An 18,313-nucleotide genomic window follows, 5' to 3' on the forward strand; every position below is an offset into this window, starting at 1 on the left:
TGCTTGGAGTTGAAAGAGTTGACATGTTGCAATGTACATTTACTCTACATAGTTCTATGGTACCAAATCAAAAGTTTATATAAAGAAAGAAGTCAAAGGTTTCCCATCATAGTTTAGTTACATACATTTTTTTGTACCTGAGGTCGTTGAATATAGATCATTATATAAATAAGGAGATGTGTTATGATTGCCAATGAAAAAACTAAGGATTTTCTTATCCAAGGAATAGATTACCTTAGCCGTATTTGGCACAACTTTTTGGAATTTTGGGTCCTCAATGCTCTTCAACTTTGTACTTGTTTGGCTCTGTTACTATTTTGATCTGAACGTCACTGATGAGTCTTATGTAGACGAAACACACGTATGGCATATTAAATTATAATCCTGGTACCTTTGATAACTAATTTGACTATAAACATAGATAAAAAAGGTACAAACTGGACATAATGCACTAGTTCATAAACAAGTGAGAACAATCGCCTTCATATAGTGCTCAGAATATGACATTCATAAAACTTATTCAATATCATTAGAGAACTCTAAATCTTAAATACTGAAAGCCACCTCTGATAAGTACACTGTACTATGCAAGATAATGATATAACTGGACTTAAAATACACACAACCTGTAATTAACTGCCTTTACAGCGCTTTCGTGCTTTGATTATAATTTGTTCTCATGATATTATATGCTGCTACACCACTGACCCAGGTTGAAGGAAGGGTTGAGCGATCACAAACATGTTTAACCCCACTACACTCTATGTGTGCCTGTCCCAAGTCAGGAGCCTGTAGTTCAGTGGTTGTTGTTGGTTCAATTCTGTCATATTTGTTTAGCAGACTATATGGTATTGCTCATTGCTGAAGGTCCTATTGTGACCTATTGTTGCTTAACGTGGTATTTTGTCAGATGAATTTTAAAAGTTCTTACATTCAAAGCATAACTTATAGACAATCCAACAATTCCTGCCGTCAAGGTATCTCTTCCAATCACAGCAAATAGACAGGCAAAAAATACAATACAATTTCCAACAAACTCTAGTCGTATGGCTAACCATCTGAAAAACAAAACAGGCAGAAAATACAATACAATTTCAAACGAACTCCAGTCGGATGGCTAACTATCTGAAAAACAAACAGGCAAAAATACAATTTCCAACAAACTCTGGTGGTATGGCTAACCATCTGAAACATAAAAACACAAGCCCCTTTCATCATAAAATATTGCCATGCTAGTTACATGAATAGTGCATTGGACAAATCTTCATAAGATATTATATCTTTACTTTTGATTCATTTATCACAGTATGTTGGTTACATCAAACTTTCACTGTCTGGAAAATATTGGCAATTTACAAAATTGTTATCAGTCTACTTTTGTTGTGTTGAAATTTAATAAAAAGCACAATATTTCCTTTACTGATCAAATTGGTTGGTCAAAATATGAACAAAAGGTCAAGACTAGAGTGATTTAGTGTTAGAAATATGGTATAGACACTCCTTTTTTCTGAAGAATGTCTTTTGTCTTTTTTAATTTGGCTTGTTGGGTTGCTGTCCAATTGATATATTCCCAACAACACATGATTTACAAGATAAAATAACTGACCATCACTAACACTAGGATTTTGAGTCTAAGTTACACTGAGCCCGACTTTTAACATCAACATGTAAAAGAAACAGTTCCATGAATATAATCATCTCTGATAATAAACTCTTGATACAAAAGGATTTTTCTGTCCAGTGTAATTTTCAATAGCATCCTGCAAATAACAGCAACACTTTAACATGTAAACTATGCAAAATTTTCAAAGTCAATGAACCGAGACTGAGAGGTCAACCAAGATAATCTCCACGAAAATGAAATGTTCCAATGTTCATACAACTGCCTACCAAATATCACTGACCTACCATGAATGGTTCCCTTTAAACTGACCTAATAAAAAAATTTAACAATTGTTGATGCCTTTGTCGCGTCAGCATGCCTAAGTCTCGCCTCAGCTACTTTGTCAAGGCAAGACACAAAAACAAAGATGGTTATCTCATACTAACCTATTGGCTATAACACTGGGAAAATAGCATATATTATTCTCATCCACCCTTTCTTCTGACTCGGCAATGAATCTAAGTTGTTGCTGATATGCTCTGATTGTTGTCACTCCTGTTATTGTCTCACCAAAGTGTGAGTAGATTGGGGATCGGCTCACAGACTCTAATCTTTTCAACTGCCTGGATGTGGCAACATAAAACCTCTGTAAATTATAAACATTTAATTTTGTAAAAAGAATTTCACTTTTGCTAAAATTTAGATAAAATTATGTACACTTAAGCCTAAACATCTTCACTTATTATAATTTCTTGATTAAAAAAAATATTGAATTAATATAGTATTTTGAATCATGAAAATTTTAAGAGAATAAGCTTAAATTATTTCATAAAGATATTTGATTCATGATGAAAATAAAAATTTGAAATTACTAAAAAAAGCTCAATATTTTCAAATATCTTAAGTGTCAATTCAACTCATTAAAATGATGATAATTTAATGGTATATATATATTGATGCAGGATATATCTGGATTAGTAAAAAGAAGCATGCAAAGCTAGCAAATCAAACACAAGCATAAATGTAAAGATATACAGTGAGCAGAATATTTAGATAAGCTAACATATAAAAAACCAAAAAAAATGTGAGAGGGAAGGAAAAGGACAAATTTTCACTAGAAAACTAAGAAACGATAAAAAAAAAAAAAAGATGACATTTAAACTTATATCAAATGTCCATCATGATAAAAATTTGCAGCCACATGCCCGAGGCTCATTTCTTGGGTAAATTTTGTATAGATTATATTGGCCTGTAGTAGAAATTCTTACAGGTCTGAAATATATTTTACAAGCATGAAGACTGGTCAATTTTATGTTGTGTAAAACCTCACTTATAATGATCTAAAAGTATAACAGGAAATGCATTATGCAACAATATTACATTCAAGATTCATTGAAAGAAGATCATGGTTTTTACTGTCTTACCATTGTAAAGATATGGCAAAGTCCATGTTTTGCTATGGGAAACCCCAAATGTCACTTAGATAAAAAGATAAAATATTCCAGGATTGAACCTGCCAATATAATTTTTGGATCTATGACAATCTTAAATACTTTGCACACTGTAAATCAGAATAGTAACATGCACATGCACATGCACAGATATATGCAAAATATTACAACGGCCAGTAGTAAGAAGCATTTTATCATAGTATTAAACTGTCTTGGGTAAGAAAACAAACTAAAATTATTTTTTTTCAAAATATATTGGACAAATAACAATCACACAAAACTGAAACAATCTTGCAAAGAAAGACAAGATTTTTTTTTCACGCAGAAGTTCAAATTCTCTGCCGCAAGCAATTAGATGCAAATGCTTATTCTGAGAGAAACAAAAAGCAAGAATAACATTTCATTTAAGGAACACTTTTTTATTCAACATGATACAACTTTGATGAAGGATAATCAAGCAACATGCTTCGGACAATTGAAACGTATAACAAGTTATTTTCATTTTATTTTCAAATATTTTTTAACTCCATCAGAATCTGTAATTTATATAAGCATTTCTTTGCAGAAGATCTGGTCCAGGTAACTTGAATTAATAGTCAAATTTCAAATTACCAACATTCTTTCAAATTTCAGAATGTTTTGTAAAGGGGAAACAACTCCAAGGTTAACTAAACCATGGTGCCCTGCCTATACAAAACAACTGGCATGTGAATGTGGTAAGATCCTATAATTTTTGCTTTTCTAAAGTGCATTTCACATTTTTAGTAAAAAAAAAGGATTGCAAAATATGAGATACTCAAAGGAAAATTGTGAACAGTTTACAAACATGAAAACATGACACTCCTTTCATAAGGTTTGCATTAACAAAGAAGTCTGATCTACTTAGGGGGTGTTTCTTATATAATATTCGGTAACTGGAAACAAAGTAAATTGTTTGAAAATTACATAATGAAGGATTCATTTTGGTCATTAGAAATAAGCACTTTTGTTCATGTAATCAAATAATGGTGCTTTAAAAAAAAATCTGCTGTGCGCATTACCAAACTGGCATCTGAACTTTAGTTTAATTCAAACGGACTTTCCCGACAAATAAAGAGCTTCTGTAAATCACATACAATCAAGTCAATAGGTAAGGGAAAAAGCATAAAAAGGGGTCAAATGTTGCATAAAGCAACGGAAAAACCAAAATCACAACTGAGGTAAAATAAAGTTTTGTTTATACTCAAAAGCATATACATATAACATCCCTTTTCACTCCTTTATTTAAGGAATGACTGTAATATTTTTTCTGTCTATGAAGAAATAACATCAAAAATGTGGTGCACACTAAATAACCCGCGTAGCGGGTTATTTTAAAGTGTGCACCACATTTTTTATGTTATTTCGAATAGACAGAAAAAATATTACAGTCATTTCTTATAATTTAATTCTTAATTCCATTTTAAACTGGAGTAAATCATGAAAAAACGTTGATGACGTCGCGGTCACATGACAAAATTAAGTCTATGAGCTGATAAACAAAACAACGTCAGACAATCGGAAGACGTGTTACGTCCAAAATTAAATTATATTGTAAGATACAAAGAAACAGTAACTCTGGAAAGAAAAACTATCTTATCTGTAATATATATATATTCTGACAATTGTTATTCCATTCCAAAGTAATAAACTACAGAGAAAACTTGGCATATACAATATATGGGGCCATCTTTTGCAATGGGACACACCAGAAATCAATCAGATCAGAAATATTGTGCAAAATATTACTCAGGTACGATTCTTTCAATTTCAATTGAAAATATCATTATAATGTATTACAGGCAAGATTTACAGACAATTTCAAAAGCTTGTGTTTATCATAGTTGCCAAGCAGTTAAAATATGACTTGACCAGACAATTATAGTAGTGATTTTTCTTTCATTCTGATTTTTCTATTTACAAATATAATTATGTATATATTGCTTCTCTAACAATTGGCCCAGAATAATTAACTAATTTCTCAACTTTCAGATTTTTTTTAATAAAATTTTATCCTTTACAAAGCTACAAGAGAACTACCATGCATTCTAATAAGTGTTCTAATCAATCATGCAATTAGCTATTCATTTATTTTTCAGCAGACACTTTGACAAAGTAAGTCCCAAAAAGCAGATTTTAGCCGATGAAGCATATACTGAAAAGATTTAATTTCTTTTCCAAAGAAAGCAATTAGGCATATCATCGCATTTCAAAAACATTCTCATTAAATATATTTATTATTAGCAAAAAACACTCATTAGTTAACCAATTTTCTTGCAAGCGGTCATTTCTGTTCAGTTTATTACAAAAGGTATTGCCAATATTAATTGCTATTGAAATCCAAATTGCCAGGGTGGGACACGAGTCACCTTTTCCACTTCCATAATTCAGATTTCAACAGCAAACAATTTCTTAAATAGCTTCAGTGATAATCTTAGAAGACCTGATCAGTTGATGGAAAATTGATTAGCACATTAGTGACTTGTGCTGGTATGATTTTATCATTTAAAAGGGGGACTTTTATTTCATAAATTATTGATACTGTTTTGATTTTTTCTGTTTTTTAGCTGTTTTATATCCAAATTTAAAATTTCTTTACTCAAAATAATCAAAATGACTGGGTGCAAATAATTAGTTTTTTAAGTGTGTACAACAACCCTTTAGAGATATAAACATCTAAGCTAGGCTATATCAAATTTGAAAAAAAGAGAATTACCATTACAAAAAAATACAAAATACCCATTGGAACCAGAGCTATAATAAACATTGGTGTTCCTATGGAAATCACAATCATGGCACCTAACACATTGACCAAACACAAGAACCAATTTTTAAACATTTCTGGGACTTGGATATCAATGGCATCCACGTCTTTTGAAAATCTATTTATAATTCGTCCAAGTGGTGTTGTATCGAAAAAACACATGGGCGACCTTAGAATGCCAAGCAGGAGACTTCTGTGAAGCTTGGCGGTAGCCATGTTGGAACCGACTGCTAAACATATTCCAGCTAACAATGTGAAGAAGCCTGCATGGAAAAATAAAATGTTATGATGTTCAACAGAAAAAAAGCATTAATCTATGATAGTTAATCTTTGTTCCATTACAGAAGAATTCATTCATGTCTACCAATTTTTGTAGAAAGTGTTCATTTCAATATCAATTTTTTTTTTATCATTTCATTCATTTGTATGGAATTGATATAGCTTTTGTGAAAAGCTTGACTGAGGTGGCTTTACTTCATGATTAACAGTCGTTACAACTAATGTTGATGGTCTTAATGATTGGCATCTTAAATCTGGAAACTGGAAAATAAATTGGACTATTCAAAATACTATGGATTCAATAAAGCAACTAGACTTTAACTACCAACAATGACTTAACTCTCAAACAACACTCAAATCCTACATTTCTTTAAGAACAAATCACCAGATGACTGCAACAAGACTCAAACATCTACTGTAAAGAATATATGGTGAATGAGGGTTTTCAGATGGATCTCCACCGATAACTTTGATTGTGGCCTCTGAAACTGGGAAAGACAGTAATTTCTTTAAACCTCATGGAATTTTACTCATATGTTAAAAATAAGACCTTACAACTTTATGATTCGAAACAACCAACAACAAAGAAAGACAGATTTGAGACAGAAAAAAAAGTAAGACAGAGACAGACAAACAAAGCATCTGATGAACTGACAATTTGTCATCAAGTATGTGCAATGAGTTCAAAGGTTTCACATTTTCACATGACATTTTATCCAAGAAATACACAGGCTAGCTATCCTGAACTCATCAGAAATTATCATAATAGTATAAAGTTGTAATCATGTTTACTGAACTGATGGTTCAGCAAAAAGCCATATTTTACTTGACAGAACAAAGTTTTACTGGACTAAGTTTGCCAATGTCCAAAAGACCATCTGCACTATCCAATACTTTACATGCTGAAAGGAATATTCTGGAAAAACACATTGAAAACAAGCATGCTGAATATTTCAAAGCTTTGGTCACAATAATGCTAAGCTACAAAGCACCACGCTAGAAGTTAATATATACTATTCAATCAGTTAAAATGATTAAGAGGAGATGTGAGTAGTATGACCATGAGGCAGTTACGCAATACAAAAACAAAATAGACATACAAACAACTGTCATTCAGCACAGAAATCAGTATCAAACATTGCTTTATTTCTACAGACCAAAATAAGGTCTTAAACAATAGGTATGTCAAGTTGGAAACTATCCCAAGTCTACTCAAATTTGAATAGATATAAGAAGATGTGGTATGAGTGCCAATGAGACAACTCTCCATCCAAGTCAAAATTTATAAAAGAAAACCATTATAGGTCACAGTACGGTCTTCAATACGGAGCCTTGGCTCACACCGAACAGTAAGCTATAAAGGGCCCCCAAAATTACTAGTGTAAAACCATTCAAACGAGAAAACCATTGAATGACTGTTTGTGTTAATGCCACTCTCAGCACTATTGACTATATCATGGAGATCAGCTTTTACTGGGGGGTGGAAGCCGTAGTACCCTATATCATGGAGATCAGCTTTTACTGGGGGGTGGAAGCCGTAGTACCCAGAGAGAACAACAACTGATCTTCGACAGAAAAACTGGCAATCCTAGACAATTAAGAGTGGAGTTGTATGCACCTACCAAGGTCTTCTCAAATTGAGGAAGATAGACTTAATAAATTTTTAAATGTGATACTTTTAAAAAAACCGAGATCAGTATGATTGCCAATGAGACAACTATCCACTAGAGACAAAAGGTGGGGATGTAAGCAACTATATAGGTCATTTATTGCCTACAACAATAAACAAAACTCATTCCATAATGTATAATTCATTTTAATTCGGCATGACAAAATATGAAACAATTTGCCAAGTTATGAAATTTTACATACCCCATTTGATGATAGGCAATTATGTATTTTTTCCTGAAGAGATTTATATAATATTTGAAAGGAACACACATAGGATAATGTTCATTTTGTCTGCTGATGTTTGAAAGGTGTTTTCTTAATGTCCAGTGAATGCCAATAGGTATGTTGGTTGTTGATTAAAAACAGATGATTTGGCAGATAACTTAAACAAACAAAATGTTTACCAATTAAAATATACAACAGATCAGGAAAAGTATAAGTCAGTAAAGCATTCCAGAAATATCTATATTGAACTAAATGATGATATTGGTTAAGAAGCTGTACACAAGCGCAATATAAAGAAGTACATCTCCACAGCAACATCTGATTTACTCAAACAGTTCTAAAATCCAGAGAGGTTAAAATATTAAGAAATTGTTGAAAATATGAGTAACAACATCCTTAACGATACCTTTGAAAGTTCGTTATATATTTAAAAATCAAAGCCTGTCATTTTATTTTTTTCATACTTTTTTCTGTAAGTGATCAACAGATACTGTATGCCAACTTATTTTCGTGCATACTCTATTTTGCCTAAATGTCTTTTTAACCAACTTTGCAGCGAATTTTTTGGCAATCTTCTCATTTTCTTGACTTATTTATATAAGGGATGATCCAAAGTCACATATTCACATCAATTTAAATTTCCGTTATTTTTCTACTCCCAAAAGTTGTAAATAAACTGCTTGGGAAAATTAGTTGGTTTACGGTATTTTATCAAGCTCAACTTCATATTACTAAATAGAATTAAAGCAAATTAATTGCAGTCATAAATACCAATCTCTTTAAACGATGAAAACAACTGATCCAAAGAAATCGTTATGCTGATTTTCAAAAAGAGAATACATTTTCAATTTTGTTACATGTGAGTACATCAAATGCCGCTGAAGAGTTCATGACAGGGAGATAACTCTTACAACAAGAGTACCTGGATGATAAAGTAAACAACTCCAAAAAATGGCAGCACTGTTGCAAATAAAGGTGTAGTGTAAATGACCACACCTAGATTTGAAAAGGTTTGTAGAATCACATTCAACATGGATCGCATTGTAAATGGCACCACAAGGTCAAGTTCTAAAATGTCTGCTGTGTATCTGTTCATGATACGCCCCATTGGTGTCTGATCAAAGAATGACATTGGTAACCGAAGCAACACAAACAGCAGACGACGATAAAACTTCCTGGAGGCAATGACTCCACCAATAGCCATCACATAGGCAGACCCCATTACCAAAAGACCTGTGAGAGAAAAAAAAGAGGCCCAATAAAGATGTTGACCTAATTTACCTCAGATAATATCTCTTAAGTGTTAATCTTTCTAACCTTCATAGTGAGATATTCAAGGTTACATAAAAGCCTAAATAACTAGACAAAACCAGAAAATATAAATAACAGAAACTACTTCAGCAACTTAAGACAAACTGTTATAGTCCTGACACCTGGAACTTTTCTATAGTAAATGAAACATTAAACCTTTTAAATGGTACTGTTTTGTTAGTATTTAAAATGCTGGGGTCAAACACACAACAGAATAAAACATCTGATGAAATATGTAAAAAACATTCTGGAGCCAGAAGAGTATATTAGAAGCAATGTACAACTAGATGATAACAAAATGTGATGTAAATTTCATATATTATATGTGCATGACATTTTAAAGATAAACGTTTGAGGTAAACAGAAAGTAGAACATCAAAGGAAATGAACACGTCAAAATGTATCACGAAGTCCGGCATAACCAAATGAACTGTGTCACACCATATCACATGACCAGATGAAGCTTGGTGTCATATACCAAAAGATATGACTTGGAAGTTGCAGATAAAAATGTGAGAGAACCTTTTTATGGACAGATGGAGAAATAAACAAATAAAGCCCCCTTCTTAGAGCAGTGGAATAAAAGATAAGTTTTTCTTACATTTGCACCATTTAGTGTTAAGACAGAGAAGCCTCATCTACCATGAGGAATAAGTAAACTGCAATAAAATGAACACAGCAGTTGACTGAAAAGCTAGCAACACTCTTTTTTTTATATAATTCAAAGCATACTTGCAACTATTAAATTAAGACTGACATTCAGGACTCTGAAACAAAGCATATTGCCATCTATTTCAAACAAAATTTACCATGTACTTGAATGTGGTTAGTTTTTCTCTTTGTTTACAGGAAACATCTTACATCTAAATTTACCCTACCCAAACATTTAAATGCATTGAACAAGGCTGTGAAACATGAACAACAATTACGGCAAAAATTTATTTGCCTTGTATAAGACCCTAACTGCAAAACAAAACATCACACAAAATGACCGATATATATTTATATGCTATCTGGACATTTGACGAAATCTGTAAGCATGGTGGTCTCTATACAAGAATTAACTTTTTCCAGAGTATCAGATTTAGAACTTCCAATTATTTTCAATATCTATTTCTTGATAAATAATTTACTATAAGAGCTCTCTGTTATCATAAATAATGGATCTTTTTACTAATCAATTTATCAAAAATGGCTTCAAATTGTATTTGCACTGCATATGCTACAATAACAAACATGACAAAGGGCAAGGCTGCTTTGTCCATACAGAAAATGACAGTAATCCATTTCTTTAATTTCATTTCCAATATTTTCAAAGAAAAAATGACAGATAGCAAGAAAAAAAGTTTTCTTTCTATGTTTTTTAAATCAATTCACACAGTCATGACAGTGAGCGGATTTTAGTAACATTCCATTTATTTTACTTCTCCTGAAATTGCAGTTCTAAATGACTGACATATCATCTTTTTTCCAAAAATCTAAAAGTTATTTCCCTCTTTCGTACTTGTAAATAAAACCTCTTTAAACTTTTTATTTTTAAAAGGCTATAAAGGGAAACATTGACAATTCCTTAGGTATTGTAAAAAAAATTAACCATTGTATAATAGAGTATTATTAAGCATAAACACTTTCTTGTAATCTGGAATAAATTCTAGAGATGATAAAATGTCAAAAACAAGTCTTTAGAACCCTCAATTTGGCTCAAATGGGCCTCTTATTAGAATTAAATGTCCCAAATATCAAATTCATATTGAGTCATGCTACAGAAACGTAAAGAATTACACCATAAATAGCTAATAATAGTGTTGTTGTTATAATAACTACCATGTTAAAACCTGGCTGAGTTTGGTATTTGTTCACTGCAAATTCTGTTCCTAAGTGTTGTCAGTGTCTTTACAGACTTTTAATATTCTTAGATAACATATAAATTTGTTATCTTGACAATCTTAAGTGGTTTTAAAAAAATTCACATGTACATGATGTACATGATGTACAAATGTCATGTTTTTCATAATTTTTTGCATGAAAGTTCATGATCTTGTAACAATGCAGCAAACAATTTCCTTGCTACATATATATCCTGGTACCTTTATCATCAATTCTGACCTCAGTTCATGCAGTCAACAGATATAAACCCTTGGAAAACCAGAGGGATACGTGAGGGTAAACAAAAGAGTATATGTATCTAACACAAAAGAAATACTACTACCATTCAAAACCTGCAAAATTTGGGATGAATAAAATCAAACCTGTATGAAAATATATAACACTGCAAGAGGAACAAGAGGAATGAAAATGAATGGTGTAACGACTCCAATCACTACTGGTACACTGATACACTTCAATAAGCAACCAAACCAGGATTTCAACTTGTCAGGTAAGACCGCGTCTATTACGTCAATATCTCTACTAAATCGGTTGATGATTCTGCCCGTTGGAGTACTGTCGAAAAATATCATCGGTGCTTGAATGACTCTGTGTAGTATGCCAAGATGTAATTTCTTTGATGCGTTAACACAGGCCGTATAGTGAAACAGGCCCTGAAGTAAAATTGCCAAACCTGGAAACAGAATGATTAATTATTTCATTTCAGCCGTCAATCAAAATTGAGGATTGAAGCCTGACTGCCTCAAATAATTATGTCCTTTGACCTTGAGCTACCTGCAGCAAAATATTTCACATGAACACAGTATTAGCTACTTACTTTTTTAAATAACAGTATGTCTGCAATCCAATAGTCAGAACTTATGTTTCAGTGTGCAGACAACTCATAAGAAATAGCAAGACCTTATTTCCAAGTTCTCAAAACAATATGAGTGAGACCAACTTCTTAGTCCATAACTTGACATTCTTAAACATTTGAGCTACAGTTATTTTGATTCTCAAATTCAGATGTTTAGTTTTCTACATTGAAACATTTCAGTAAATCTGTTAAATAATTTCAGCAAGCAATTGCCAATTTTCAACTGAAATATCCCCTAATTGTGTTGAGGTTTATGTGTACTGTGGATTGAGGGAAAATTGTGTTTTCGTGGATATTTAATTTGATGGTTTTGCCAAATTCTGCAATATAAGCCTATAGAAAATAGGTATTTCAGTGAAAATTTAAGCTGGTGGTTAACCTTTACACACGAAATACACGGAAATTGGTATTCCATGAATAACAAGTGAAACTGTGAGCTACTGCTCACTGATGATACCCCCGCCCAAATATTTCAGTAAATAGGAAGATGTCGAGTGATGAATCTGAAAACGCATCACATGGTATAGCTGACTCATATAAACCCTGAAACCAAATTTCAGAAATCCTTGTAATGTAGTTCCTGAGAAAAATGCGACGATAAATATTCATGGGATAGACGGATGGACGGACTGACGAATGGACTGAAGGATGAACTGACGGATGGACTGACGGATGGATGGACAGAGGTAAAACAGTATACCCCCACTTTTTTAAAGGCGGGGGAATAATAATAATGAATCAACACTATGCGATAGAACCCAACTTATCCTCTAGGACAAAAAATGTTGTGGACAAACCAGTTGCCTGCTTAGAAGTCTAGGTGTACTTAAAATACATATAATGTTTGTACTAAATCGCTCTTATCTATTCAATACATGCTATAACAGTTCTTAATTAAATAGCTTTGATCTTGCGTCAAACCGAACACACCTGCAGATTAAAGGAGTTGTAAACCAATTAAGGTTTAAGGATTAAAAATGGACTGGGAAGGGGAGGGTGAAACATAACTAAATTGAAACAGCAACCAAATAAAAACTAAATTTGGATAACTAGAGGTCTCTGCATAGTCTTCAAGAATGGACAAACAACAATCTAACTTAATGGCAACCTTTATGCCACTCTATAATTAAACAATGGGCAAACTGTAAATTTGTCCGCCTTCCCAAATCATCTTAACAGTATCCTTCATTGATATATGCTATAGTTTATTTTCAATTACCATTGTTTCCAATTTATTCTATTCAAAAGCTTTTTTTCTTTCTGATCAACAATTCTTATAGATATCAACTTTATTTGAGAGAATGAATTTCTATTGATCAAAATATAAATTAACAAATTTACAGTTATAAATTTACTCTAGCCAACTAGCAGTACACTTTATTTCCACAATAAAGCAACAATGACAGCTTCCTCATGCAACCCACCTCTCAATTTCACACAGACAACAATTAATGTTTACTGAACCTCCTTAAATCCATTTCATATATCTAATTTTAATAACTTATTAATCAAAAATATTCATTTTTTTTATTTACAGTTTTACAATTATTAATGAAATGTTTTACAATTGTTAATAAAATTCAAAACTACAAAAAAGGACACTATCTCTATATTTCATTCAAGGGAGGTAATGAAGTATTTAATTAAGTAACACAAACAAATACTGAAATAACTCAACCAAGTAAACAAACTGATCGTAATTGAATATTTTTGTGATAGGTAGGTATATCTTGAACCTCAATAGTTATAACCCTTTACTTGTAAAATTAAAAATGGTTTCCCTAATATAGAAAATCCTTAATCAACTACTTTTACAAAGCAGATTTTCAAACTTATGTTTAATAAAGATGATCATTCTAAGGGCAAATTTTCAAGCAAAAATGTAGGGCCATTTTCCCTATAAAGTTATTTCACACCAATTTCATAAATTTCTGCACTCTGCATGTAAAATTTGCAGTTTCTAAATTCTAAAACGAAAACCAAAATGCTATTAGATTAATTCATTACATTGTTAAGGATGTCATTAAATTCTACAAAAAACATGGAAATTTGCCTTTTATTGAAATTGACTACAACAGCAAAATTGACCATTGACACATTATTTTTATTGGTTATACCATATGAAAATTTGTTGCAATATAGTAAAAGAATACTATTCAGTCTCTAAAATACATTTAACACAGAAAACAAATGATAACACTAAAGGGAAGTAACTCTGGGGTTTTATGGACAGACAACTCTGCATATTTTTACCTGGGCGATATAATAAACAATAACAGCTGGAGGAACTGTTGTGAGGAAAAGAGGAGTACTATATCCAACGACGATGGGAATAGTAAAAGTCTTCAAGAACTGAAAAAACCAACTCCTGAAGTTCCGTGGGAGATTTATATCAACCACATCCGTGTCATGAGCAAAGCGGTTTAGAATTCTTCCAACTGGTGTGGTATCAAAGAAAAGAGCTGGAGCTGCCAATATTGTTGCGAGTAAGTTACGATGGAGGATCTTTCCAGCATAAACACCAGCTAGATTGACAGCGCAGCCTATAGCAAACACTGCACCACCTGAAAATTCAAAATGTTTAAAGGTGGTACCTAACACTACAGGGAGATAACTCTGTAAAAATCAGCTAAACGCTTTAATTACGTTGTATTGTTAAGGAAATATTAAGCTTCTCAATGATCAAAATTAGTGTTTGTCAAACTGCTATATAACCAGTGAAATTTTTCTGATAAAGTGGTTGGTTCAAATTTTTTGAAATTTTTATATTTCTGTCAAAGGGTCAAAGTAAACATTTTGTCAAAATTGTATGAAAATTAAACGAGCCAAATTAATATTAATCAAGGTGTTGGGTACCACCTTAAACAAAGATCGTATATCTTCTTTTCCTATGTAAATACAACACCAAAGAACAAAACCATCCTTTGCCTCAATTTTGCAGTAACTCTCTATCAAAGAACAAAACCAACACATGAAAAGTAAAACTTTATCTGAAAGAGAGATTCCCCTATGGTTTTAATGAAAAATAACTTCATGTGGTTTTCTTAAAAAAATTTCTCATGCTTATAAACCTAAAGTTCTTGAAATCTTTTTTCGCTGGAGGTTCTTGAAGAAAATCTATCGGTCCTCACTTTAATTTCTATGCAAAATATCAAAATTGTGTCAGTCCTTTGCAAAATTTTGGTAGTCAGGACCTTCGGACCACCACTTTTCGAGAAATCTTTAGACCTAGAGCCAATCCAAGAACTGTTAAAAGGAAACATCTTTAGCAATATCAGTTTTTAAAACTTATCAAGTCTAAAATATTTTCCAGACTAAAATATCAATATTATTTCCAGAACAACTTATATGAATAAAGGAATACATAGGGGTGTTCATTATTAAACAACAGCAAAAAAGAAACAGCAAAAAACTTAACATTGATCATTCCATGAAATGAGGAAAAGGTAAGGTGAAAATATGAACTGTACAATCATTCCATACATCAAATGTAGTTGACTAAAATTTTAAACAAAGAACAGCTTTTGTACTGGAACAAAATACTAATTTGATCTATAATTTGTCATGGTGTAAACTATATAACAAGTATCAAGTTTATTTGAGTGAATTTTCTAAGTCAAAGGACCATAACTCTGCACAAAATCATCAGACCGGAACAAAATTCAAACTTGATCTGTAACTTGTCATGATAAAACTATATACCAATTATCAAGTCAATATATTCAAGCATGATGAAAAAAAAGTGTGGAAAAATGATTATTTAAGTGAATTTTCTAAGTCCAAGGCCAATAACTCTGCACATAATCATCAGACAGGAACAAAATTTGAACTTGATCTGTAACTTGTCATGATAAAACAATACACCAAATATCAAATCAATATCTTCAAATACGAAGAAAAAAAGTGTGGAAAACTGATTTGCCGGCCTGACGGATGGACAGACAGACAGACAGACGGATGGAGTGCAAACCTAAAGTCCCCTTCGACTTTGTCGGTAGGGGACTAAAAAAAGTATATCCTTGTGATGTATTTACATAAACTCAATTACCAAAGTTCCCTTTACTTTTAATTTCCAAGTTTTTAAAGACTTTTCCACATCTAAAAATACATAAACAATTTAATCAAATTCCTTACTTTTTTCTTGTTTTGGAGGTAGATTTGAGGAACTAACTCTGACAGATAAGGTTGAATCGACATTACAATCTAACCCTGACAGGAAATTTGGATCAGAAGTAATAATTTCTTCACTCAGTTTCAATTTTAGTGAAATCTCATTTATAGACCTATGCAAAAAAATACAATTTTCACCTATTTGTTCACAGTTGTATAGCAATTTACATAAAGTTTGCACAGTTGAATATGACACAATAATTGCAACACATAACTCTGCAAAGACAAAATAAAAATTATAAACAAAAAGGGATCCTAAAATCACCATTCTAGATCATGTAAAAGTTTGAAGAAAATTTACCAAAACATGCATTCAATGGCAACATTTTTACACATGTCCAGTGTTGGCAAGACTATATAAAAAAAAACTGGGTATCAAAATATCTAGGTTTACTACTATAAAGACTACAAAATCAAATAATTTGTAAAATCCAGTGAAGCATATTCAAGTTAAAAAACCAACATGTTCATTACAGATCAGACAGATGGACAGATAGACTAATGGAGAGAGTGAGAAAGAGAGAGAGAGCTTAATCCAAGCACACACATATGTAAATGCTCCATAGATAAATTAGTTTGATTAATTTGACAAAAATGCACGATGAATGCATACAATCATAAATTTTTTGGTAAATTTCAGTGTTTTCAAAGGATGAAAATCTAAACTTTGACCTTATACATTGTACACAAATGGGCAATAGTACATAACTGTACGACAAACACAGTGTGCACTTCAATTCAGTGGTTTTTACAAAGATGCACCATACTATTCTCAAGTGATTGAACATAATATATAAAACAAAATCGGGTGATCATTATATAAGTTGTGTAGAAATTCTGAGATTTTACTTTTTGGAAATTGCTGAACAAATAATTTTAATTAACAATAATTTATTCAAATGAAATTTGTATCATATAAAAATGCATTTTTTCATAAAAAAGAAGAACATCTAGTCATTATTTCTATTATAAGAAAACAGCACTTTTTAAGCATTAATAATTTTCTTCTAGAAGCATTATCAAATGTATAGCATTCGCAAAAAATTATGAAGCATCTAAAATATCAAGACTTCTACAGAAAGGTCAGAAAAAGTAAACAAAACAGCAGATATACAGCTATTAGTAAAACTCAAAACACAACAATTAGACTCCAGAGTATGATACAAAGGGTCCAAAAAATTCAGACCTGGACCATGATGTACAGGACCGTCAGTGGGAATAAAACCGCCAGAAACCAGGGAGTAGTGTAACCAATTATTAATGGCACCGAGACCACTCTCAACAGACAAGCCAGCCAGGATTCAGCCACTCTTGGTATAACTGTGTCTAAAACATCTATATCCTTGCTGAACCTATTCATGATTCGTCCTAGAGGTGTTGTGTCGTAAAATGCTATCGGCACTTTCATTGTGTTTTGTAACATGCCAGCATGTAATCGTTGGCCCGCCATGACATTACCGACATAAAGCATGATAGAAGATATAACAATGAAAATACCTGAAAATAAACAGTTCTGATTATCTGTAAAAGCTGTGTATTACACAATCTACAACTACCTACCTCATGACAAAGATCAGCTTATCTGATCATGTGACTTAAATAAACTAGAGGCTCTCAAGAGCCTGTGTCGCTCACCTGTATTTACTGATGCTTTGGAATTCATGTAAAATAAGGTTAAAATCATAATTAACAGTATTAGATATTAGATATTATAATGATATCTAAGATAATAACAAAAAACTGCAAAATTTCTGTAAAATTACTAACTCAGGGGCAGCAACCCAACAACGGGTTGTCGGATTCGTCTGAAAATTTCAGGGCAGATAAATCTAAATCTGATGAACATTTTTGCTGCCTGTCAGATTTGATCTAAATGCTTTAGTTTCAGAGATATAAACCAAAAACTGCATTTTACCCCCATGTTCTATTTTTAACCAAGTCGGCCATGATGGTTGAAATGCGGGGTCATCGGACAAATTTTTTAAACTACATACCCTAATAATGATTATGGCCAAGTATGGTTAAATTTGTCTCATTGTTTCATAGTATAAGATTTATGTAGAAGATTACAAAAATTT

The 18,313-nt window shown here is 32.1% G+C and overlaps 1 protein-coding gene across 5 annotated transcripts in view; it reads right to left on the reverse strand.

The window, feature by feature from the left end:
- Positions 1-18,313, reverse strand: part of LOC127709442 (multidrug resistance-associated protein 1-like) — an 83,684-nt gene that overhangs the window by 14,709 nt on the left and 50,662 nt on the right. For 2 of the 5 annotated variants that reach the window (XM_052214996.1, XM_052214992.1), the window contains 3 exons: positions 5,789-6,099; positions 2,050-2,249; positions 932-1,058 (listed from right to left, as the gene is read on the reverse strand). In XM_052214996.1, the coding sequence (XP_052070956.1) occupies positions 932-1,058; positions 2,050-2,249; positions 5,789-6,099 (638 nt within the window). Of the gene's footprint in view, positions 1-931; positions 1,059-2,049; positions 2,250-5,788; positions 6,100-11,571; positions 11,883-17,421; positions 17,733-18,313 lie in introns of all 5 variants that reach the window. The other 3 variants (XM_052214995.1, XM_052214993.1, XM_052214994.1) reach the window with 2 other exon arrangements.

Source organism: Mytilus californianus, unplaced genomic scaffold (assembly GCF_021869535.1).
Source record: "Mytilus californianus isolate M0D057914Y unplaced genomic scaffold, xbMytCali1.0.p SCAF_7, whole genome shotgun sequence".
Classification (NCBI taxonomy): Eukaryota; Metazoa; Mollusca; class Bivalvia; order Mytilida; family Mytilidae; genus Mytilus; species Mytilus californianus.